Genomic DNA, 26,443 nt, shown 5'->3' with positions numbered 1-26,443 from the left:
GGACAACGCCAATTGGGCAGGCAAAGTGCTCACTTTTGGTCAGTTTCTTTCCCCTGCTAAAGCAATTTAATCGAACATCTTCGGCAAAGTTTTTGCCTCACATTTGCCTTACTTTCTAATGTGGACAGTATATTTTTATGTCCCCCCGGTGGAACTCCTCGAGCGATCGCCGCCGAGAGTGTCTTTCTTTTGGGGCTGCTCTTTTGCGGTTTCCAGGTAATTGCGTGAAGTGTATCAGAAGCAAACAACGTGTCTGGAATTCTTTATTATTATCTGTTGACTCAAGTATTTCGCGTTTTTATAGCTGTCTCTGCCAAAAGAAGTATCACTACATGAAATGAAGTAGAAGTAAACAAAAGTTTTAGGTGCCGAAGGGTAAAGCACTCTTTTAAAATTACAAAATTATGATTGTGGAAATTGTTTTCTAAACTATAAAAAATTACTTTCTTTTCTTAATGAAATTTATTAAATCCTGCCTTTATATATGGTTTTAAAAATCAAGTTTATAAGAAATTTAATTGGCATATCTATTTGCATTTAAAAAAATTGTATTAACTCAAAATATTTAAGAGTAATCCATTAAACTCAATAAATTTTTGCTACAACTTATTTTTGACGGGATAAGTGTTACCGCAATAAAATTAAACAATAAAAAAAAAATCCGTCTGTTTTTGGTATAATAAATAAAATAAATACCTATAAATGGACGTGATTGACACAGTTATGAGGTCAAGATTATGTAAGATGTAAGATTATGGTGCCCAAGTTTTTAATAACATCTTTACATCATTTATTTCGAAACTTGACAAACAATATGATAGTATTTATGGTTTATATGATGTTTTAGATTTTTCACTTATAATTAGGTCTTTATTTGCAAAACAAATTAAAAATACAATTAAACATGTAGAAAACTAAGCTCTGAACTGAAATGATTTGGTCACAGTACACAAGGTGAGTTAGTAAATAGCCCGGAAAAAACGAAGCTCCCACAGAAAGGGTACGAAACCACGAAATATAAACAATATCTGGAAATGGGGACAGTTGTTTACCGCTATGTGCAGAGCAGTGCCTGAAAGCTCTGCCGGGATCACCCTGTGCCCGCTCCGATTCTTGGTCGAATGTGGGGCCTTCGGGCGGCTCGTCTGACCCGACCCAAAGCTTCCGAACTCTGCGCACCGTGCCCCATTGTTATGGCGAACTCTCGCACTCTCTCGCCGTCGGCGATCCATCTCCGCTCCTCTCTTCTTCCCCCAATCCCTGCCCATTCCGATCCGGCGGATCGGTCTCCGGTCTCCGTTTCAGTTTCAGTCTCATTTGAGCTATCAACCTCTTACGAGCTCCATTAGCGCGCGCTTCGGTTTTGATCGGTTCGATTTTGGATTGGTTTTGTTATTCCATATTGTTATCGAAGTTGAGAGGCTGAGTAATGTGATTGATCGCTGCCAGTGCTGCAACTTGCAATTGAGTGGAGAAATAATTAGAAAAGTAAAAGTGGAAAAGCAGAAAACCCGAAGTGAAAAATGTGGCCAGTTCCCAGTCCCAGCGGCTTCTGCCCGGGAAAGTGCACAACGGATTCGCCACTCGCGAAGCATAGATAAAATGATAATACGCCAAGGCTGATTTGTGTATGAAAGCGTGAAAGATAATACCCAGTGTCGCTCTATTCCTTACATAACATTTTGAATTGGTCTATTAGCATACAGATGAAAAGAAGTGAAACACTGAAATTGATTGATTTAAAGCTCCATTAATTGAGCACTTCGGATGCAAATATTGGATTTGGATTTCACACAAACGGACGCAATGAACGGCCTCAAAATGTAAGTGTTCTCAGACAAAAGAGTGATAAGGCGGAATTGCCTGCATTACATGCAATTGCACATAAAGAATTTCTGCCACTGATAATTGCGCGGACTTATCGGCAGTTTTCTTGGAAAAACAATAATTTCTTATTGTATGTATATGTGTACATCACACTGTTCGTTAAGAGCTATTAGCCATTTATTATTACACTTCTCGATCTGCTTGAATTTTGTGTTTTTGCGCCCTTCTTTGCCAATTTACGGCTTTGGTTGCCGGGCAGTTAGAAAGCTGCCAAAAGCAAATAAAGGTCGGCCTTTACTCTCTTTGAAAGTTGTTTATCCGGCGGATTGGGGGGAGGGGCCCAAAAGTGAAAGACGATTGATTAGCGCCGTGATGAATCTGGGTTCTTTGAGCATCCATTACTCATTTTTTCACTTGCCGCTTACAAAAAAAAAAAAATATTTTCAATATAAATAAACACATATTAAAATGGTATATTCTTAAAATTTGTACTATTTTAGGTAATTATATAAATATCTAAATTTCCAATACTTCGAGTAAATTTAAATACATTTTTCAAGCCGAACAAATTAAAATTTGTATCATTTTAACAAACGTGTATTTTGCTTTGTTTGTCACATTGAGTACTTTTCAGTTTATGTTTGAAGATAAAAAACCCATTTGTACTTTTTTTGATAAGAATATTTGACAAACTGATTGATTTTTACATTTTCGATTTATTGCTTTCGTTTTAATATTTCCGTTGAGGTTTATAACCTTTATTTTCGTTTATTTTACCAGCTTGAAATTCACATACAAAAAAAGGAGCTTCTAAAAAAATATACTTTTTTATAAAGATCTTGAAAGCTAGGACGTGGTAATAAACGATTTCTAATCATTACCCAATATTTTACAAAGTTTAATAAGGGTTTCTTTTAAATGAGAATCGAATCGATCATAGTTTATTTTTCCGTGGAATTGTTATTTGCTCACTCACAACTTACGCATGTTTGTTAAGAGCAGGGCCCAGCCTTTGCTTACCTACGGATTTCATTGTTGCACTACCAGTTTCCATTTCAATGCGAATTGAGTCGTAGTCACCGTTACAATTACCACGATTTCTTCCGGCCTCATTACAAGGCAAATACCAGTTTACACACACGATTGTGACGAGTGTAATTCTGCAATGTCTGGTGAGTTGAGTTGAGTGGAGTGGCCTGGTCATGGCTTCCGTTTCGCGTTTGTCGTCAAAGAAGAAATCACCATAATAACTCTGTTAGTTATGCAGTCGACAAATTATACCCAAAGATTATAGCGCAGAGAGGGGGCTAACCACTTTCCATTTTCATTCACATGATCTCAGAGGGGTAACCATCTTGAGATCAGCTTCTTTGCATAATAATTGTTAGATGTCTAAGTACTGGCCGTATAATTTGGAGCCCACGCCCACGACGGCCGCACACGAAATTGTGCTGCGTGGGCGTATTTGTGAACTTGTATCTCGCAGATACAAATAGATACTCGGATACTCGTAATTGTAATTGGAAGGTGCAGCTTACAGGCGCTGACAACCCTGGTCGGAATTAGCCAAAGTCTTGGGGGAATTTTCCCTGGCATTCCTCTGCTCCAACCCATGAGTCATGCCCCAAAAGCGATGCTGAAGCTGGTCAAAACCTGTAGACAGAGCTGCACAAAATTCCTCTTACTCAAGTGGTCAGCGGAAACACTGAGGATAATACATTATTATATAAGTCATTCTTATTTTATAGCATAATTGCTAACACATTTATTGAAGACAAGTGTTTAGCAATTATTATCAATTAATTATAATTAAAAAAAAAACATTTTTAAATGGAAATTATATTTTTAAGTGGAAATTACATTTAAAATTAAAAAAAATCATTTTCAACATAACTTAAAATAAATATAATAATAATAATAATCTAGGTAATTGTTTTCTAATATTCAAAATCAAATCGGGAATTTTTGTTGATCGAATAATTTAGTTGTTTGTTTTTTGGGTGAACATTATTAATAATTACATTTTTTTATTAAGATTAAGAAATCAAATACAATAGTAAAAAAGTTTATGTTTCTTGTTAATATATTTTACAAAATAAATATTTCTTGTTAATATATTTTACAAATAAACTACTATACAAGTTGTAAATATGTTTTTTCTGGGTACAGAGATGTCTTTGGGCCAGTCGCTCGGCAAATGCATTCGACGTGCCAGCCATTGAACTTTGTAGCTTGGGCATCAGCAGTTATCGGTGCAAAAAATGCAAAAAAATAAATATTAAAGCTTGACGAAACAACAATAGGAGAAACACACGCGTCATCGCTGGCATACTTGGTGACATTTTCAATGTGAAAACTGCACCGTAAATTATGTTGACTTAATCGATCGTATCTGATCGAAGTAGCGAATGCCAATGAAGCTGTTAGCTTCACCAGCAGGTTCTTTTCGGGGCTGGCCAGTATTTTTTGGCTCGTGAAATTCACCTAATTGATATGCATTCGGCATTTGGCCATAATCGCAGCTCGTGAGACAATCGTTTCACATTCAATAACTTTTTCGTGGCATGTCAAGCATTCTATATAGTTCATTGCTAAATAAACTGTGTCACCAAAGTGTGTGGGCGTTGATTTGGAGGTGCTGAAGCTAAACTTAAATGATACAGAGGGCGAACGTCAATTTTGGCCTAGAGAGTTCGTTGATCGAGCCAAATCATCGATGAGCCATCCCCTGTCCATGAATAAGTGATCAAAACTGGTTAGCAGATGGAGAGAAAGAAGTCCCGAAGCATTTCCTATAATGAGATGGAACCGCAAAAAAAGCTTTCGATATTTGCATATTTTATTCATACTAAAGGGAAATTTGCTGATGCCCATTGAGATGTAAATTATAATATTATATTTGTTTGTTTAAATATCAAATTATTAAATATCATTATTTCAAACGTATCGTGCCTAGTTTTTTCTGTATCTTAGACAGAAAGAACAAACAAAAAAATTTAATAACGAGAACTCCTAATAAAATAAATAAAAGTGGCACTTGAAAATTGAAAACAAAATGTGCAAGAAAAAGATATATAATATATATATTTTTTTGTTTTTCTTTTAAACTTTCTAAGCTCAGTTTCATAGTAAAAAATCTCAGTTTTTACATGGAAACATAATTGTAATGTTAATTATGTTATGTTGATTATGATGTATTTATGAATTTCTAAGATAATTTATAAAAAATATGAAAGAAAGAAAGTTACGACCGAGAAAACCAATTGATTTTTATTTGTATATATATTCTTAAGAAGTTAAGTAATATTTTCAATTGTAAAATATAAAGAAGGATTATAAATATATAACACACTGAAACGACATATCCAAGAATTTAAGATGAATAACAAAAATAAGTACCCACAAGATTACCATACTTCCTTGTAAACTGATTCATTAAGCCACACATTTGCTGACTTTCCCCTTGCAGTTAATTCTGTATTTTTTCGATATGGGGACTTTTGGTTTTTAACGATTAAACACGATTCCAAGCAACCAGCCACGACCAGCGACCATCGTTTGTACGTGGTTCCGATTTAATTCTGAACAAATCACGTTTGGGGGCTGAGATGGGGACTCGAAAACCCGAAGACCCCTGCCAAGGCCAACTAAGCCGGCTTTAATCTGCAAATACGTATTTTTTACAACACTTTTCCATTAGATTTTCCATCCGTTTCGCTTCGCAGGGCGGTGGACAAAAAGAAAAGATTGCATGCAACAGGCGACACTTGATGACAGTTGGAAAGTGCTTTAAATTTATTTACTACGCCCAGATTTCATCTCTTTGCTACTCTCTCTCTCAGCAGTTGTACAATAAATTAAATAGACCAAACAAAAAGAAGAAGCTGTGATTTTTCTTACGCTACGGTTTCGTCAGCTGAAATGGTAACGATAATTAAAGTTTTGCATTACCGCAGCTGTCGGTGATTAATGGGCATTGTTTCGCATACGCCCCGTTGCCCCACCACCGAAACCCAACCCAAAACCGCCCCTAAGAAAAAAAAAACCAGAAATTAAAATGAAAACGAAATCAGCCGAAGGAAAATCAGCCACTTAATGCAAATTACAGAGACAGATACAAAGATACAGATGCGAAGATACGGCGGGCAACAAGTGTCTGTTGTGGAAACAAAGTTGCCACATGTGGCAACTGAATAACCGGGTGCTCCAGCCTCATAAACAGCCGCCCCAGATGATGATCAGACCCACCATAATGACGATGATCCATCCACTCAAGTACAAAGCGGTTGCGCTGACAAGCCCATGTATGGGCGTTGGGTTTTTTCAGCTTTTTTAAAGTATCTCTCCGCTCGCTGTTTTTCGCATTGCATTGAATGGAAATGAAAATGAAAAGGAAAATGAAAACCAGGTTTGCAGGTCGCTCAGATTTTTGAGTTTTTCGTGTGCGCCGAAACTTTGCGAAATGCTAAAATTCCTTTTAGCTCTGTGCCACTTCCACGGTGGGTTTCTTAACCCATTCAATTTTCTAGATAGTATTACTACATAGTCAATCAAATACATTTTTCTAATATAATTTTCTAAGCTAATGGTACTTTTACATTTAATTCCTTGCAACAGAGCATTTTTTTATAGTTTGTATAAAGAAAATCTGTCTTCTTGTATAATAATAATTTAAATTAAATAATTGATAAATGTTGTTAAAATAAGGTATTATTTCTTTTAAAATTACATATATGTACATTTATTTGTTTATAAGTAACATCTAATATTACATGCTTAAAGTGAGATTATATTTTCTGTTTTTAATTTCCTTAAAATTCTGATTTTATATATTTAATTTAAAAATTATAAATTTGTGAGTATTTGATTATTTTATTAGAAAGTCATTATATGAGTAATAGTTCCCTTTTTAGCCACTTGCCAATATGAATTTAGTAAACAATTTTATATCGTATACAAATGATTTTGCAACTAAATAGGACATATTATTATTTTAGAAGGGGGATTTGAAAAATCTAATTTTATAAGTCATCGGCTAAAAAATATTTAATCAGATTACAAAGGGTTAACATGTTATTGCCTTTTAACAGCTACAAATGGTCACCCCAAAGCAGGCCATCCCACTCACTCGTCCGTAACAGCCGTTAAATATTTGATTTGTTTTGGAACAGCCGCAGCGCTGCTTTTATTTTGTGTTTTGTTTATTTTCCTTTATTTACTTTTTTGCGTTTACTTTTCTGTGTTTCTGTTTTTGTGCCGTCTCTTTTCGACTGCGCTGAACTTGGACAAGAACTGGTATTGAATTTTCCAACCTGAACCGGTTTCGTTTAACCGATTCGTGCCGATTGATGGGCAGTGATTGAAATATATTTCGGGGAGTGCAATCGTCGTAGAATCGTTCGTTCTTCGGGTGTCTAAAAAACCAGTTTCCGCTTCCCAGGCGCCTCAAGAAGTGATTTAGACACTGCCGACATGCCAATCCCTGAATTAATGGAGCTGCCAAATCAATTAGAGGCGCTGCGACTTAATTAAAATTTGTTTGGCTAATTAAAAGCCATCGTAGCCAGTGTGAACGAACGCGCACAAGCGATTCTTTTGTGGCTGTTCCGCCAGAACAGAAACCTAAGTTCCCCAAGTCCAACTTCAAATCCTCTTTTGTGGGTCGCATGCCTCCGGAGAAATGCAATTCGCAGTTGGAGAAAAGTTAAAGCAGCAGAAACAGAAACAGAAAAAGTAAGAGAAACAGACACAGAATCAGAACAAAACGCAGCGCCAAAAGCCAATGCACAAGAATGCGAGACGAACGCCACGATCCAAGATCCCCGATTCCAAGTGGAGTTGCAGCGCACTGAGAAAATAAATAAATGATTCATTAAAAAGTCAGACAAAATATTACTTTAATCTAAATTTATTGTTAAGCCCAGTGCTAAATTATTATATTTGTTGTGGATCTAAACAAAGATGATCAGTATTATCTAGTTATAAGACTATATCTGATACAAATATAAGCTGTATCACAGGAAAACTTATCCATTATGATGGAAGTTTATGTCTCTTCTGATTCTTAGAACATTTTCTCATAAACATTGATATTGTTAAGATTAAATTGTTTAAGATTAAACAAAGCAACAGCGAAAAATATTTATCTGCGCTCAATTCTAAATTGATAAGTAGATAAAATTCCTCAACTGGAAAATATAATATGGATATTTAGCAAATGACAATTTTTAATTTTCTGATTAGATAGGTGTATTATGTAAAGTGGCAAGTGTCTTATTGGACCACTGCCTTTTTCTCAATTTAACATAATTTAGATTAAACGCACTGAAAAATGTTTGTTAACTTCCTAGTTCCTTCTTAAAATTATTAAATACATTAATTCTTTGTAAAATTCTTTTAAGTCCCCTAAATTTTAAAATATCTTTTGCTTTCTTAAAAATATACTTGATATGAAATTTTAGGACACATTTTTATTAAAAACAAATCATAGAATTTTTGAATTTTTTTTCTGTGCGGTTAGGCTTAACAGCATAGGGAGCAGCAACAGCAATATCAGTAGCAGCAGCGTGAGGCGCACCAGCAACATAAGCTGCGACTGCGACGTCAACGGCAATCGACAGCAGCCATCAACAGCGCTGGCAACGTCGACGGCAGCAGCAGCAGCACCAAAAGTCGCAACAGCAACACCAACACCGACAGCAACAGCAACAGCAACGGCAGCAGCAACGTCGACGACAGCAGCAACACTCGTCAGTTGCTTTGCGGTCGTCGGTCGTTGGAGACGTTTGGAGTTGCTGCGGTGCTTTACCTCGTTTTCTCGGCACTCCTCAGCGCGTGTTTCTGTGTTTGATTGTGTTTTCTCAGCTCGCATCGCCCATATAAATATTTTAGATAATGTGCAATAAGGCATATGCAAAATCGAATGCAGTGCAATAGCCAATATCGAGTGCAACAAGTTGGCTAATTTTTTGAGGCCAGAGTGAAATGAAAGCTGGCAAAAGTGAAACGCCCACAAGAAAATCTGCGTGGTGTGGCTGCTGGTGCTAGTGTGCTCTTGAAAGAATCTAGCCAAACCACTTGGCGAATTCCACATACATACATACCAAATCGGTAGAAGCGAAATTTCACCAAGAACAGGCTCAAAATCTTCGAACGCCTGACTTAAACTTCGATTTCCGTTGGGATTAGATCGAGTTAAGCTGACTTTGATGGTAATTAAACTAAATTGAAATTAGAATTTGGGTTCGTTTCTCTGTTGAACTAACAAAATATATACCGAATTTTAAAAAGGCAATTAAAACAACGAACATTTTTAAAAACGAAGTTTTGCAGTCTAAAACATTAGTTTGGATTGTATTAACTGAAATTAAAATGAATGCAACTCTAATCTGTATTAAAATTCCAATGTTTATTTAATTCTTTGTTCTTGTAAAAAGTTTTTGTTTTTTAACTTCTTTGATTATTAAATTCTTTGTTCTTTTTCATTAAAAAAAATTAAAGGCTTTTAACCAATATATCATACAACAAAATCAGTTTACTTGTGTTTTTTATGGTAATTAAAACAAAGTTATATTTGAGCTTAACATCTTTTAGTTTTTGTTCGACTTAAGCTAATACTTAGTGGTTGTTTATTTGTTTCATATTTGAAATATTGCTAGAAATATTCACAGTCCCTATAAATCTTACTTGAAAACACAACAATAAAACAGCAATGTTCAAAGTAAAAATAATCACGTTTTAACGAGTTTTCTTGGTATTATATTGGCTGCAGTTAAGTTTTGTCAACTGGTAATGAAACGAAATCGTATATTAACGCATTCATGACTTAACTGTTTACTCCATTGAGTTGGTCGGTGTGTTTTTCACATATTCGCACACCGCCGAATTGGCCTCCGAACTGACCTCTTCTACCATGTCATGTCGGATTCTCCGCTTACGGTTTCAGAATTACGGTTAGCCATGTTCCGTGGCCATGTTTCTGTGTTGTTTGATTCCATTAGCTTCACTTTGCCAATGCTGCACGCTAATTATACGCCTCTGTGCCTTACGCGGTTATAGCCAGACCTAGTCCAAGATTCAGACCCGGGCCAAAACGCAGACTCAGTCTAGAGTTGCGGTTCTTTGGCGCTGAGGCAGCGGAGCTTGGAATGCAGTTAATGCTCGTTTGCATGCGGGTTTTTTTCTCCTCCATATGTACACACATATCTGTTTAATGCCCACAAATTTAGTCAATCAAATTTCCCTCAATTTGCCATTCGATAAGCTTACACCCATGACTCAGACTGTAATCAGTGGGCTGATAAGCGGCTTTCATCATGTATGTACAAATTGTGTCACTTGTGTGCATCAATTTAGCAAATTAAATTTAACTTAAACTCAACCAGAAAGGCAACAAAGCTTGAATAATGCAAGCATTTAAGAGGGCTACATAAGTGGTAAATAGGAACTACCCTTCGAACGACAGGCGAAACTATCGACCCATCCGCATTGTTTACCATATAAAGCATACGCAGTGGTGTATTAACGTTTAGGGGTTGCTCGCAGCTAGCCAGCTAGCCAGACAGACCCTTCAGTTGGCTAAGGGCTGCAAGAGCTGTTTGGTGGTTGGATTTTACCACGGAAACGCGGCCAAAACAAAAACAAGGGGTTAGTTAGTTAGTTAGTTACGAACCAGTCAACAATATTCAGACAGTCTAAGGTCTTTGTGTCCAGTGTGCGATGATATAAAAGCGGTCAAATATAAAACCAATCCGATTGTGCAACAACATAGTAAGCCCAGAATAATCCCACATATTTCTAACACCTCATCAGACGTCAACAGCATCTCTAAATAATGGCCAAGACAGTTCATTAGCTCTGAAAACAAAAAAAAGCAACCGAAAGAAACAAAAAGGAAAAGTAAACTTTCACATTTCTAATGGCGGCTGGTTTTGTTTCTTTTAACTATGCAAAATGGCAATAAATTTCCTTTGATTTAATTTCTCGAAATTAAAATATTTCTATCTCATTTCATTTGCTATCTTCTTCCGCATTCGCATGTAAAAGCGAAGATTTGTTGGCTGGCTGCGTGTCAAATCGCCGGATTCTTGGCTCAAAGTCAGCTGGGCATTATCACTTTCACCCCAACTGTCAATACCTTTGGTTTTCCAACTGGAAAATCTTTCGCCCGCCCTCAGAAATTATGACCATTTCATTGTGATTAGGCAAACAAAAAGAAATCAAACAAAACGCTGCATCCGTTGAAAGCCATTTGCATACCTATAGATATATACCATTTATATATCTTCATAATAAATGTATGGCAGGTGCAGCTGCAGCTTAGCCTAAAAAACTGCAGCTCATCAAGTTTCTTTTTTATTATTCCGTCTTTTCTTCTGCTCGAGATGAGGTTGATTTTTATATTGTTGTAGTGTCTCGCTGTCAATTGTTTACATTTTCCTTTTCGGTTGTGGGCAACTTAATATGCAAAACATTTTTATTGAACAGGCCAAAAAGCGGTTGACCGCCCCTCGGCTTGAATGGCCTTAGAGTCCACTCCATATAAAAGGCATTGGAATTATCACTCTGCGGCGGCTAAAACCGAAAGTCAAATGATTTATGGCTTATTTGAGGTTTTATCACCGAATTCTTGGCAAATTGAATAAAGCTCTGCAAAATGATTAGGGGATGATTAGTTCCATGGTATTTCCCCGTTTCTCGCTGATTGCTAATCAAATAATAAATAATAGTCATTACAAATTGGTTTATATATTTGCAAAAATATTTATACAGAAATTTTCAAAAAGAAGTTCTTAAGTATCTTTAAATAATTGTTTATTTAGCCAGATATTATTCTATACTCTATTTTCACAATCCATTGGCATAAGTTAAGTAATAACAAAAATAAATAATAATAAACTTCAAAATTTTTTGTAAAAATAGATTACGGTTTCTAGTTCTTATAAATTAGATTTTTTAAGTTGGTTTATTTTTAAAAGGATATAAAATTCCATATTTACTTGTACATTTGTTTACAATAATTTTGTATTTATTATTTAATAATTTATATATATGATATATAAACATGTAGAGTTACCCTGGGCGGCAAGGTGGCATTAATTCGATTGGAATTCCCCATTTTGGCGGCTGGTTTGCTTTCCGCCTTGCAACTGACAAATAATCGCCAATAAAATTCCATTTTGAATAAACAAGACATTTTATGTAAACACACTTTTGGCCACCAGTTTCCTTTAGACGCGAGTTATACAAAAACATATTGCCGGCCAAAGACGTTTGCGTAATAAGCAGTATTATTTCTCTTTATTTACTTTGGTCGTGCGTGTGTGGCTGGCTCGTATATAATATTTTGTTTAAAAACCTTTTTGCAATGGCAAATAAAAATTAATTTTGTTATTCTTGCCGCGTGCGAGGCAATGTGACAACTAGAAAAAACATATGGATATACTACCACTTATATATAAGAGCAGAAAAGTGTAAAGTGTGAAGGGAAAAGAAGCAGAAAAAAACCGCAGATGAAAACGGCTAGCGAACGTACCAAAAGCAGCTTAAAAGCCATTTTACGATACCGCATGTGAGGCAGAAGAAATTGTTTCGACTTTATGTAATCGCTCATTATAATTGGCATTTGTGTGTGACAAAAAAAAACACGTGAAATCGGGGGGTGGTGGGCGGTTAGAGGGAGAGGCGGTAAACAATTGTCAGGTGCGAAGAGGCGGCAAGACAATAATGTGGCCTGGGTTTTGTGCAATGCCATATAGTCAGCCAACATCGATCGCATGGCGATAAGCCAGCGCATTCATAACGTATTAAGCATACGCAATGCTGTACACCGCACTGATTTCTCGCTTGCTCAAGTTTGGTTTTTTTTCGGCTTCCTTGAAAATTGTAAAGAAATAATGACTATTCATGATTTGCGCCGGCAATGTGAGTCAAAATCCGAAAAGAGGCTTAAAATACTTTTGCAGATTACACGATTTTGACAAAGACTTTTTCGTTGTGGGTAGTAATTTTATCGGCATTTCTCAATGAAAAGAACAAATGTTTTGATTACTAAAACTGCTATTATAAGCTAAAACTATCGGACTACGGTTAATTTTAATTAGCCTTGTTTTAATTGTAATTCAATTTATTCTTGTACAAGAGTTTTAAATATCTTTTAAAAATTCCTTGAACATTTACCTATTTATTTTAACAATAAAAGCTATATTGTGACAATACAAATACATTTTAAAAGCATTAAATTATATTTTTTTAACATTTAGAAAAATTGTTGTTCTACTGTATTTTATTTTATGATACGTGTTTTCTATATGTTTTGTGGTTTGAAAAGATGAAACTGTAAAAATATGAATCTTAACTAAGAAAATATTCTAAAATATAAAGTACCCTTGACTAATTGCATGACTAACTGAGTCAGTATATATTACCAGCTGTGGTTTGACTTTAAAAAACTTAAAGTAATGGTTATATTATTTTTTTTGTTGTGGTGTCTATTAAAAGTAAACTTTTAAGTCAGTTGATGATAAATAATAATAAAAAAATAAATTAAGTTTTACAACGTTAATCTCAAAATATTGTGAAAATGTTTTTTTTTATTATGAAAACCATTATTATAAAATTTATGTATAATATATTAAATATGTGTTATGTTATTCTTGTAAAATATATTTTTTTCCAATTTTATTTATATTATTATAAGGTCTAGCGTACTCTTTAAGGCAGTTCATTTATTTTTATTTGCTAACACTAAAACCCATGTCGAAATCGGGTACTCCCTGAAATTTTCTTTGCCAGAGACAAACCAGCTTATCATAATTGCTGCGATGAGCCACGCCTTTAAATATAATGGCTTGCACCCAATTAGCATTTGCATGAACAAGATTTTCACGAGCTTTCTCTTCCACTCTCTGTTTTTGTCGTTCCAGGCCCGGGGGCAACAGCAACATCACCATCAGCAGCAGCAGCAGCAGCATCTGCAGCAGCAACTTCTTGGCCGACTGCTACGTGGATAGCCTAGAACGTGATCGCTTTCTGGCCAAGATCAGAGCAAGCCAACGCGATGGCGATGTCACCTGTCTTGGATGCGGCTGCCAAAGCCGCTGGCCGTGATCTCAATGGAAATGCAGCAGCAACAGCAACAGCAACACGAACAGCAGCAGCAACAACGCCGCGCAAAACGAAAAAGACAATTATCAATTGGCTGGTGAATAGTGACAGTGACAACAACAATCGGTCGACGTGCGATAAGGCCAACAAAGATATTCAAAATCAAAATACAAATCAAAAACCGAACACCCAACCAAATCCGAATCAAAATTGCAGCTGCGAATCGCGCGCATTTCGCGATTTCCGCGGTGTGCAAACCCTGCGATTGCTGTGGAGCAAGCGCATCAAAAGTGCCAGCGAGGATCACAGTCACGCCACCGCGTCCTCCTCCTCGCTGGGCACTTTAAAAAAGTTAAATAAGAGTGTTAGTTGTCTGGTGAACGCGTTTAATAACTCACGCGATTGCGCCTCGCCGGAAAAAACGCTAGCAAAACGCGCGGCCAGTCTGCACAATCTGCACGATTCGCATACGAAACAGCTGCGATTGCAGCGTGATAAAGACAATTTCTACAAGTACAAAAACGCCGAACAGGCCAAAATGCAGGCCAAGTTAAGGAGCAACGCGGACGAAGCGATTTTAAACGCCAGCGAAACGCGTGCGAAACGTGACGACAGCAGCGATATCAGCCCAACCAAACAATATAACATGGCAGCCTTATCAGCCGTAGATAAGGTTGCGAAAGATGGGGGGCAGGAGGGGCAGGAGGAGGAGGAGGAGGAGCGGGTGGAACTGCGGGCCAAACGGGAGCGTAATCGTCTTGAGCGTTTCAGTCTCAGCGCGGCGAGCGCCCAAAGTGGCGGCAGTAGCGAATCGCTTCAAACCACCACCTCGTCCAGCGCCACCCCCAACACGGTGACGTCATCGACGGGCCGATCGGGCGGACGTCGCAAATATAGCTTTAAAACCCATGCCGGAAAGTCATACCATCAGCATCACCATCCAACGCGTAGGCTAACCAATATGGATTCGCATTCCTCGAGTGGTGGCAACATCAGTTTGGTGACCAAACTCACCCACCAGTTCAACGAAATCATCCAGAAAGATGCGAGACTTCTGGAGCAGGTCAAGCGGAACAATGGGGTGTGGCTATCCCGGGGCACGCATGTCTACAAGATCGTGGAGAAGTCATCGGCGGAGGGAAAGGGATCACAGACGTCCGAAGAAAACCGTATCTCCACCGTTCAGCGAAATATCAAAAAGTTCGAAAGGTTGGAAAAGCCTAGTGTACCCATCAAAAGCGAACACCTGATACGGAAACATCTGGAGCAGATGAAGGCCAGTAATCTGCCACGGGGTCCTCGAATCAAACGAAATCTCAAGCTACCACCTGGTAGTGTGGGCATTCCAGAACTGGCGGTGGTCAGCGAGGAACAAAAGACACCGAATCTAACTAATTCCGCAGAGCAAGCTAAGCAACCAAAGTCAAGCACAACTGAAACTGAATCACTGCCCAGCAATTCCAGCAATCAACAAGAACTGAATCAGACGAATGGCAGACCGAGAACCAGTGATGAGCTGGATTCGATGTTGGGAGAGGAGGAGGCCGAGGAGGATCTACGTCAGAAGCAGCGGAAGCACAAGTACGCTTCCATATACGAGAAACTCCGGTTTACCTTCGCGAAAGGTAGGAAATCAGCGAGTCCTTCGCCCACGAAAGGCAGATCCCGGGAGGAGATATCCATTGACGAGGAATCGCTACCCAAGGAGAATATAGTCCAAGGAAAAGCTCCCAAGGAGGAGGGTTTCGCAGAGGAAACACCCACGCAAAAGATAAACAGGAAAGAAGACTTCCATTTGGATATTCCCAGGGAGGTGAAGGCCCGAGCAGAAGATTTAGAAGATCCCTCACAGCCTCTGCTGATATCGCCTTGCATGGAAGCCGATGCCAAAATCCTAGACGCCCTGGAAGCACTAGACCAAAAACTCAAGGTTCTCAATCCCCTAAATGAAGCGGCACCCGAAAATGGTGAACGTGAACTCCTCCTGGCTGCCAACGATGACTTCGAACAGCGCATCCTGCCCAACAGCTCCTTTGTTTACCAGGCAGCCAATAAGCAGATCTCCAATAACCAAATCCTGCTCAACCAGGCGGTGAATGTAACACTGGTCAATGCCATCGAGGGTGAGCAGATGATCATGGAGCAGAAGCAGCTGATGAAGGTCATTGAGGAGGAAGATAAGCTAAAGGATCAGGGTCTGCAGAAGGAGGGGGAGATCCTTGAACCTGAATCCATCTACGAACCCATCACACCTGTTATCAATGAAACCAAGACTGAAACGCCGGCTTCCAGCCTCTTCAAGATTTACGCCAAGAAGTCGGAGATCGTGGAGGACATATATCAAACGGTGGAGGAGGCGGCCATTGCCAAAGCCAAGCCGAATAACTGGCTGGAGGGCTACGAATCCATTGCGGGATCCCAGGAGGCGTGTACCTCGGCGTACGATGGCTACGAGTCCTTTGCTCAGGAGGAGGTGCTCCTCACACCCACAACTCCCTCGGGCACTGGAACCTTAGGCCGGAATACCCGCGATGAGCTGCCGGAACTGCCTAAACCCAAGAGAGTACTTAACAAATCACCCATGCCCTTGCGTCCTGCTCCACCGAAACCGGAACCCAAAGAGTCGGAGGAGGATGAGAACATATACGACACCATCAAGGGCTGCTACGAATCCATGCACTGCAAGGCACCGACGTCTTCCTCCGGCGGAGGAGCCACCCTCCCCACAGATGCCATTTCCCTGGGCTCCAACTGCTACGAGAGCATCACCCACTTCCGTAAAACTCGAATGGCAATGGGTCAGAACCAGGCGCCGGGATCCGCGGGCAGTTGCATCCAGCTCTCGAGCAGTGGCTCCACGCTGACCATCTCCTCGGATCACAAGACCAACAGTCTGTACGAGTCCTCGCTGGCGGCCACCGGATGTGTGGCATACGGGAGCGCCAGTGTGGGATGCCGCTCGTCCTTGGGCAGCAGTGCCGGCAGCAGGGAGGGGGGCAAACCGGGCGACAAGCGATCCTCGATAGCGGGCTCCAGTGACAACAGCGACGCCTGGGTGGACATCTCGGATGGGGAGATCGGTCAGGCGACAATGGAGGCGGCGGCCAACGAAGCCCAGTTCATTGTGTAAGTACCCTCTGAATATTAGATTATTTAAATATTTGTTTCATTCCAAATTGGAATTTCTAAAAAAAAAAAGGTTTGACTGTTCAAAAAAGATTAATTATAGAATTTGAATCGCTCATAGGGATTTATATTTTTTTTTTAAATATAAAAACACGAATCACTGGCTTTGATGAATCATATAAAAACAAAAAACATTTGTAGAAAATCAAATATTTAGTCATTTTCTAAACATATATTCTTTTTAAATGCAATAAAATGCAACATGAATTTTCAGGTAAACGAATAATTATAAAATACAAATAAATAAGCATTTAAAAGCGCAAGTCGCAAGTCTGTTTATATGAATAATGGCACAAGTACAAATTGTACAAATCGACGAGACAATATCGTAATTTTATTGTTATTTATTCATTTCCCTGTGCAACAGAAACGATTGCCAGCAAAAAAAAATGGAACGGCATACAGCTGGGTTATACAAATTCTGCGTAGATTGCTTATCAGTTTGTTTGGGTTGGTCTTATCTAATCGGCTGGCTAAAGACAGGCAGTCGCAGGGGTTTCTACCGTCTAAAATGTTGTTTGCTTCCAATAAATGGTGCATTTTGAGTTGCACCATTGCTATAATATATAAATAACTTATTTCCAGCTAGTTTGAATCCAGGTCAAGGTGATTGGGGGCTCTTAGACCTTTAACTTTGTATTATATAATGCTGGAGACTTAAATAAAAGCAATAATGTGTTTTATAGATTCGTTTTACTTAAATAATATATATCCCTTATCAACAAAAAGTCCACATTTAGTCACGGTCTTATTATTGTATTTGAATAATCTCATTTAAAAGTAAGCAAGACAACTCAGTTTGTTCTACCGCGTAATGAAAACCAAATAAATGACGTTGCTTAATTAACCCACACTATATTATAAATATAATGTATTTTAGTTAGAAAGTAGTGAGCCACATTAACTCAGCTTATCTCTGTTGTTATACAACAATACAAACTATGAGACAATTTATAATAATTGAGAGCTTCAAGAGCCATTTAACGATCATTTAATAGTTCTTCCGATACACTTATAATTGTCACTCCCAAAACTTATTGTTAGCTGTTAATTAGTACAATGTCACGCTGTGTTCCATTTTGTCAGAGTTAATTTTGAAGTTGCAACACTCGAAGGGTGATTGAAACTACTTCAAAACTGGGGGTACCATTAATTAGAGCGCTGACCCACAATTTCTTCTGTTATCAGTCGATAAGATTGGCGGGCCTCTCGAGGGAAACCCTAGAAATGCTGGGAGCCAAGAAGCAATCTATATACTCAAACCAGTCAATTGTTGGAACTCCAACGGAGATCAGTTGTAGGGAATTAGTTTGATCGATTGTTTGTGGAATTATGAAGTACTTAGCAAAAACTATTTTAGGAAAATTCAGTGCTGTTCTGTTTTATTTTTGTAATCATTCTGACCTTGCTTAATTTCAGTGTACGGGAAAGGTTTAAGCCGCATCGCACCCGGAGTCCAGATTGGTCGAAACGCATCAGAGATAAAAGACTGCAACAAAAGAAGGCGATAAGCTGCATAGAGGGTAAGTAAAGAAAAGGAAATAAATAAGTGGACTTAAGTTTATAAGTGAAGGAACGAAAGAAAGTGCTCACTGTGGACTTGGAACAAATTATGGCGTGTGTAATCCATGACCTTTAAACTTGGGTGGTCTGCATTGCAGGACGAATTCCGTATTTATTGGTGCGGGAAATCTAAAGAAATTTTTATCCAAATCTAGTACTTTCATTTTGTAAAGCTTTTAACTATTTTCACATTGTTACTGCCGAACTTTTATACTTAGTATATTCTAATATTAACATTTTGTTGATTTAAAAACTCATCACTTTAAACAGCATTTAAAATCAAATTGTTAGAAACTTCAATTTATATGTATGGTACTACTAAATTAGCTGAACATAGAAATTATAACAGAAAGGTTTATTAAAATGGAACGAAAATTATTATGAACAAAGAATTATAAGAATTATAATGTAAAATATGCGGAATAATTAAAAAATACCAATGTAAAACTTTTCATATTATAAGTATTTTTAACAAATTTAAAGAGGCAATCACAATTTTACAAACCATTATTCAAAAACTGTTCTAGTTTAATAGAGGGGATTCCCCTTAAAGCTAACAGCAACTAAGCTAAGCTTTTTATTCCGGCTTACCTAAGCTTTTATGCCTGGTTCGTGTCCGCGCTAAGCTTCACCATCCACACTTGGCATCCACATCTGTAAATTCACTCCAAACTGATAATTACCAACTGGTTAATTGCCACAAGTTGAGGCCACTTAATCATTTTGCCTTCGATGAATACGCATAATTGGATGTGCTCTAGTCAAAACATTGCCCCAAGCGGTGTCTGGGTTCCCCGAAAGCAAATGCCAAATGTGAAGCTTGGCCGGAGCGGATCATCCACCTGTGGGAGGTGCTTTTCCACCTGGGCGCGCAGGTGCGGCATTGCAAAGAATTTTAGCCTGAAAAGGTCCATTATATAAAATCGCAAGTATTGTCACTTAAAAAGTTTGAACAACGGCGCTAAAACTGTATGACCACCTTGGAGAAAACGGAGAATGTCCCGTAACGCCATGCGAAAGTGGCCAGAAAGCGCCTATATTTGCGTTAAACCCAAAGGTGGTCACACTGCCTGGACCTGAAATCTGTGTGTCGCGAAATTCTCCGTTCCGCCGCATTTTCCGCGAGAAAAAGTGACGTCGACGGGAGCCGAGGGTGGGGGCAGGTCGCCGCGATCAGTTTTCCGTGGAAAGTGATCGAATACACCAGTTTTCCCGTCGCGTGTGTTACCCATGTGCAAAATACAGTGCTGCCAGACCGTCAAACTGAACTTTACCGGTTTTTCCCCAATTTCTCAGTTTTCCGAACTCGGCCCCCAACGTGAGACCCCCCAAAAGTTGCGCCTCGCTCCCCCACACCCTCCACGACCCTGGGAGACCCTCAGAAAAGCGTAGGAAACGCTCCCAACCCTCCCGACCCGAAATCAGACCCTCAAGACGACCCTCCCAATCCCGGCGTTGCCAGCCTCCCCATCCGGGCGTTGCCATTTCACTGTAAGTTACAGTCCTAACAGATGTTAATAAGCAGCCTGTAACAATAATTCTGTTATGCGTAACCATAATCTGTTCCTAGTGGATCCATAATCTGTTCCTAGTGGATCTAATGTTTGTGCTATGTTAACAGAAATAGCTTTTATTTTATTTGGTATATATCATGAACAGAGCTTAAGTAAACTTCAGGGTTTTTTTGACATTTCATTTTATATTTATATTTTATATTTTTAAATAAAAGAAAACAAAGCATATATGCACAATTTATTGAATTATTTAAAACTATAAGTATACATCGTTTTTTAACTTATATTTTCGTGAAATTTGGAACCATAAAAAAAAATTGTATTTTTATGGCTTCAACTAAACTATTAAGAAAGTACAGTAGTATCTTTACGTAGTCATTGGCATTAAGAAAATGCAACATGTCGTATGAGTAATAATGTAGTATATACAACAACATTGAATTCTTTAGTTCTGAATTTGATTATATAAAACCGTTAAAAAGATTTAGTTAGCAACAACATGTTGAGTTTAAATCTATAAAAATTGTTTAAAAAATTTTACTTATTGCAAAGCTAAAAATGTTGTAAATATGTAACTGAAAAATTAAATGTTTTAAAATATTAGTCTTGGGATAAAACCGAAATGAAATCATTGCATTCTCGCAGTGTACAATGCCCATAAACTGGACGCAGTGTGCAGTTGTTGCTGTTGCTTCCAATGTTGGAGCATTGCTGCTCTCGACTGGCATCTCCGCCTCTCATTCGTTCCAACGCGCTCAACTCCGACGGACGGTCCGCTGAATAAAACGGGTCTCCGGAATAAATAAATACGCGAAAGAATTCGTGTAATAAATGTGAATACCAGTGGATAATTAATAATGTTGCTCTAGTGTTAAACTGAGAAAAAATGACAGCATGAATTGCATCTTAAATTTAGGTAGCTCTCAGAGACAAAGGGAAAAAGAGAAAGACAGAGAGAGCTTATTGCAGTTTTGCATTACAAGTTTTTATTATGTGTGTGTTGTAGTTGTTGCTGCTGCTTTTGGAGACGTCACGAACTGAAACCGTTGCCGACTTATTGTTGTTTCTGCCCTTACACCGCCCCCTTCGTGATCATCCACTTCTATTTTGTTGTTTTTTTGCCATATTTTATTTGTTGCCTTAGCTGGCGATGACGAAATTGTTTAGCGAAAACGAAAACCAGTCTAGAAATATAAAACTCAAGCCAACCCAAGCAACCTTGAAGAAGTCTTAAAGAAACACAAAGCGAAACAAGGGAAAAAACCGAGAGATAACCGTTCAACAAACTATTGGCCAAAGGAATCGCAAATCCCCAAATACGGCGATGACTTTTGCATTAAAAAACAAGTCATAATGGGCAACTATTGCAAAAAGGTGGTGTGCAATGTGCAATGCGAACTAGAGTGCGAATTCGAACTCGAAATTCAGTGAATATGCTCATACACAGAAACCTATTCATGACCGAAGCCCTCTTCAAACTATGTAAAAAAGGCTAAAAAAATATGTATTTTGTTTTTACTCGAATTTTGTACTAGGTTCCATATTTTTTCAGTACAATATAATTAATTATTTTCTATGAATATTTAATGGGTCAGAATGAATATTAATCTTCGTGTCACCCAACACTCATTGCCAATGGGAACTCTTGTTTAAATTTTGATTCATTTGTGTTTTGAATGATGCAACAAATTTAGCGTTGAACTTTTACCAATATACTAAAATTCGTTCAGTGCTGCGCACAAAAAAGGCTTTGCGTAAAAATGCAATAATCTTTTTCAACCGCTCCCCTCTCTCCCAAAAAGTGAGTTCAGCGAACGCAACTCCACTTGGCAATTGGAAAATATCTTGTAATTGCTTCATGTTTCATGGGTGAAACCCAAGCCCGCAAACCGGCAATGCTTAGGCTCAGCCAGCTAAATGGAAATTCTCAGCTTAACTTTTAACTTTTACCCGCGGCACGTTCAACTTTGGCTCGTTACGCTGACACGCAACGCCCGCGGCGAAAGTGTCGTGAAAATTCAGACCAAAGCCAGAGTCGGTCGCAGCTATGAAAATTTATGAGGCTGTCTCGCATGCAGGAAGATCTCACTCAATTGGGGGATCTCCAAATTGAATGCACTTTTTCAATTAGATGACTAGTTGTAGTACAGGGCTCTCTCTGTGTAATGTAATGAATGAAAAAGGTATAAAAACATGTAGCAAATAGTAGAAATACAAGTTAAATATATATTATTTTTCTTAAATGTATTACTTATCAATCTTATAAATTGCGTATAGGCACTTTTAAAGAGTCTTCAAATAATAAACTTTTTTAATTGATGACTAGTTGTCGATACGATGAAAATTGTCGCAAACGAGACATAAAAAACATTTTCCTTAGAATTTCAACTAAATTGTATTAATAACAATACTTTATAGAACACATGTGCAAACTCAATTGCATAATATTTCGACAAATTGTCACTCGCCGACTTTAGCAAGTTATGACTCAATTGTTTGATCTTTAAAATGAATTAACACTTCCAATTAGATGACTGGCAATCTTACCGGAATCTTTAAGTAAACATAATTTCATCTAAATTACAATGGTAATGCGTAAATTACGGACATATTTATACAAATTACCATCAGACATTTTTTCTTATAACTATACAACTAGAAAGTTTTTTTTGTTTGTCTACAAAAAGTAAAAGTATTCTTTTTTTTCCCATATTCATAATAAGGGTAAATTTATCTTAAGGGAAAATTTTAAATATTTTTGTACCTTAAAGTTAAATTTGTGGTGAAACAAATAAAAGAAATACTGGCTTCAAAAGCAACCCAAACAAATTTTTTAAATTGAACTGAAAACGCAATAAAATATTTGCTTATGTGTCTATAATGTGGCATGTGCAAGAATAATTGCGGAAAGAATGAGCATTTAAAGTCGAGAAAGGCGTAAAAATATATGTAAAATGAAATGAAGAATAATTACCAACTGAAATAAAGTCATTTAAAGTATGAAGCAATCCAAACATATCTGTAAAAGCAATTTTCTGACTCTGATCGTCGTTCCTATCAGCTATTATCCGTTTTCTACGTGACCAAGAGCGGAGTCGAAGACAATGACATCGTTTGGCACTTAATAATCTTAACCTTAATGCGTCAGGCGATCAATCAACCGTTCGATCTGTTGATCAACTGGATTTTTCCAGCTGCATTGCAGTGTTATTTGTTAATTGTTTATGCGTGAACAGCGGATAGAAACAGCAAGAGATCGTCAAACTGCCGGCCTTGCACTTGCTGCATTCCAATAAACAAAAGATCATCTTCGTATACAAGCAATTATATGTTACATATGTACGCAAGTCTGCGCAATCCTTTGTTTATAATGGTATCATATCGCTAGACCATATTTTTCTTCAGTTTCTTTGTTTAAGTCTCACGCTAAGGCGATGAGACGGCTAATGAAATAAACCATTTCCGTATTGGCATCGTCGCGGTACGATTTCAACATTCACTTTACACGCACCAACAAAAAGCCTAAATTCGCAGAATTTCACCAGAGAATACACACTCGTACCCGTGAGCCATAATCAAAAACCGGTAACTTTGGTATCATGGCGCTGGCCAGAATCTCAGCTCCTTATTTTGAACAAAACTCCAATATTTTCAACGGCCCACGCGCAACAAGTGTCGCCGTCAAAAAGTATCTCGTTTTGTTTAAAGTATCTACACGTAAATACAAACAGTTGCGGCCAGGTTTGTAGATCTAAAATCGTAGTTATGTTTTGAGATTAATATTATGAGCCTTAATGTAACATAATGCCAAGATATAAACAAGTAGGTATAAAAAATGTGCTTATTTTACCGCATCCTCAGCTGCAAAAGAAACCTATAAGTCCAAATGGTATAGCTACTTAAAAAATATAGAAGCTATATTGTTTAATTGTACAAAATTTGAAAAAATGGTTAGGGTTTCTTTTAAAAACCCAATATTCTGTTTAATTCAAAGTTTGTTCTAGTGCTATTATTATGACCGCGACTGTGCCTACGTACATGTTCATAAGCGGCATATCTGTATAAAATCATATTCATGTTCAGCTTGCAGAGCTTGGTGCTTGGTTTTATTGACGCTCTCGAACCGGTTAGCATTCGCTGCGCTTGCCTGCCTCTTCGTCTACTTATTACGTATACGTAATATGCGAACAGATAGTATCTAGTCTAAGCACTTTGTGCTCGAATCCGGCTAGAATTTTCTAAATTCACACATGGGTTGGCTGCAAAGTTGTTCTCTACCCCATGAAAAAGTGCTTGAAATTCGTTTGAAAATTGCTAAATTCGTTAGGTTTCAGAGTAGTTGATGTACGGCACCTGCCACATCATGGTGTTTGATTTTTCAGCCATGTCTGTTAATCACTCGGCATTGTATCCACAGAGACTGTCTGCATTCAACCATGATTCCATTATAATTTGCGCTATTTTGCATGCCCTGGCTTTAGGTGTTTGCTTTTATTTTAGTTTAGTTTAGTAAAGACCTCGCCACATACGCGTTTTCATTCCGTACGCTTTATATGGCCAGCAGCTTTATTGTTGTGACACTTGAAAAGTCGGTTTAATTAGCATATCGGACAGTGGGCTGGTTTGGTCAATCAAAAAAGGGCAGACAATTGCTGCAGCAGCTTTAATTGCTTTCAATTGAGTGCAGTCTCCTAAGAACAGAGTTCAGAATGCTAAAGCTGAAGCTCCACACTCAAAAAAACAGCCAAATTACAGTACCAAACAAACTTTAGTACAAATATTACTTGAGCAGCAACAACTTCAACATTTAATATAGTTATTTTACATTGAAAAGTCAAAAGAATAAAATATCCTCACTCAAAAATAAATCTGATTATTTACTCGTAAATTATTAAATTCTTAATTAAAGGAAAAGCATAATCAGTTTAGAGAAACACTCTTAATAATGTGCTATAAATACACTCATGTTAATTAAAACGTTCGTTAATCAAGAAAGAATAACCTTTGGGGCAATTTTCTAAAGTTATAAAAAAATCAATAGTTTTTGAGTGCAGGAGTTTTTGTCCAACTGAGTGAATCATTCAATCCGTTGACAGGCTGCTGATTCCAAAGATGTGAAAAGATGTCGGCGATAAATCGCAGCAATGGCCAGCGCCTCAGCTGCTCAGGCAGTCTGAGCAGCAGCGGTCCCGCCGATCCGGTGACCTTGCCCCGCAAGCGGCGACCTCGAGCCGCCGGCGAGGTGGGGGTCACTTGCCAGGCCAACTCCAGCAGCGTCTATCTCAACGGACCCGTATCCGCCGAACCCGTGCGACCCGCTCCCGAACCGATTTACCAAAACGAGGCAGCGGCCATTAGCCAGCGTTGCAGCCACGCCCACCAGCGGGCCCAGCTACTGACCTCCATGCGGGTTACGACCAACGGGGAGGGGGGCGAAAAACCCGTAAAGGTCACCATGACAGTGAGCACTTTCGTAGGTTCGTCCTGGTACCAAAAATTGTGTATTTAATTTATTAAATAAATTGGAGGAAAAAAAATCCAACAATTTTAATATTTATTCAAATAAGATAAAGTTAAAGTTAAATTCTAAAGTTAAATATTCTTTGTTTTAGGAATGATTTTCAAATTTTAAAAATCAACAAATTTAAATTATCAATAATCTTGTTAAGATTTATTAATTTTTTTTATGTAATGTTTATAGACCAATCAATAATTTGGTTATTAAATAATTGGTTTTTAACAGCATTTTTTTCTAAATAATACTCATTATGAATATTTTTTGAAAACAATATATACATATTATTTGTAAAAGAAGTGTGTGAAGAACGTTAGCGACAATTGAATATATACGACAATGAATGAAATTTTAAATTGAATTTTTGCATATACTTATCAAACAATTGCATAGCAAGTAAGAACTAAGTAACTAAAAACTAAATGTTTATTTCTCTTTTTCCGCACAGATGACTCAGACCACTATTACGAGACGCTGTCGCCACTCGGAAACAAGCGCCATTCGACGCAACTAGTGCGCCACGGCCAGAATACGAGTGGCAACGGTGGGATGCGCTCCTCGCACCGCCGGAGCAAGAACCACACGGCATCCGCCCACACGCTGGGCGAGCACGTGGTCATCTCGGCTGACTACGACTCCTTCGAGTCGGACAGCGACGATCATGGCGATGGTGAGCCCAACCAGCGGCTACGAAACGTAAGTGGATGATCTAACTCCAATAGATTCACCTTAA

General features: G+C 38.1%; 1 protein-coding gene across 6 annotated transcripts in view; it reads left to right on the top strand.

Moving 5' to 3' along the window:
* The first annotated feature begins 1,320 nt into the window (after positions 1-1,320).
* The window catches only part of LOC108048822 (ephexin-1), a 28,822-nt gene continuing 3,699 nt past the window's right edge, over positions 1,321-26,443 (top strand). The window contains exons 1-4 of one of the 6 annotated variants that reach the window (XM_017129726.2): positions 1,321-1,823; positions 13,752-17,058; positions 18,538-18,641; positions 26,159-26,406. In XM_017129726.2, coding sequence (XP_016985215.2) covers positions 13,886-17,058; positions 18,538-18,641; positions 26,159-26,406 — 3,525 coding nt within the window. In that variant the 5' untranslated portion in view covers positions 1,321-1,823; positions 13,752-13,885. Of the gene's footprint in view, positions 1,824-8,592; positions 9,039-13,751; positions 17,059-18,435; positions 18,456-18,537; positions 18,642-20,916; positions 21,112-25,291; positions 25,673-26,158; positions 26,407-26,443 lie in introns of those variants that run through there. The other 5 variants (XM_017129727.2, XM_017129731.2, XM_017129729.2 and 2 more) reach the window with 5 other exon arrangements.

This window comes from Drosophila rhopaloa, unplaced genomic scaffold (genome assembly GCF_018152115.1).
Source record: "Drosophila rhopaloa isolate 14029-0021.01 unplaced genomic scaffold, ASM1815211v1 contig_185, whole genome shotgun sequence".
NCBI classification, from domain to species: domain Eukaryota; kingdom Metazoa; phylum Arthropoda; class Insecta; order Diptera; family Drosophilidae; genus Drosophila; species Drosophila rhopaloa.
This window is presented reverse-complemented; position numbering and strand designations above follow the sequence as displayed.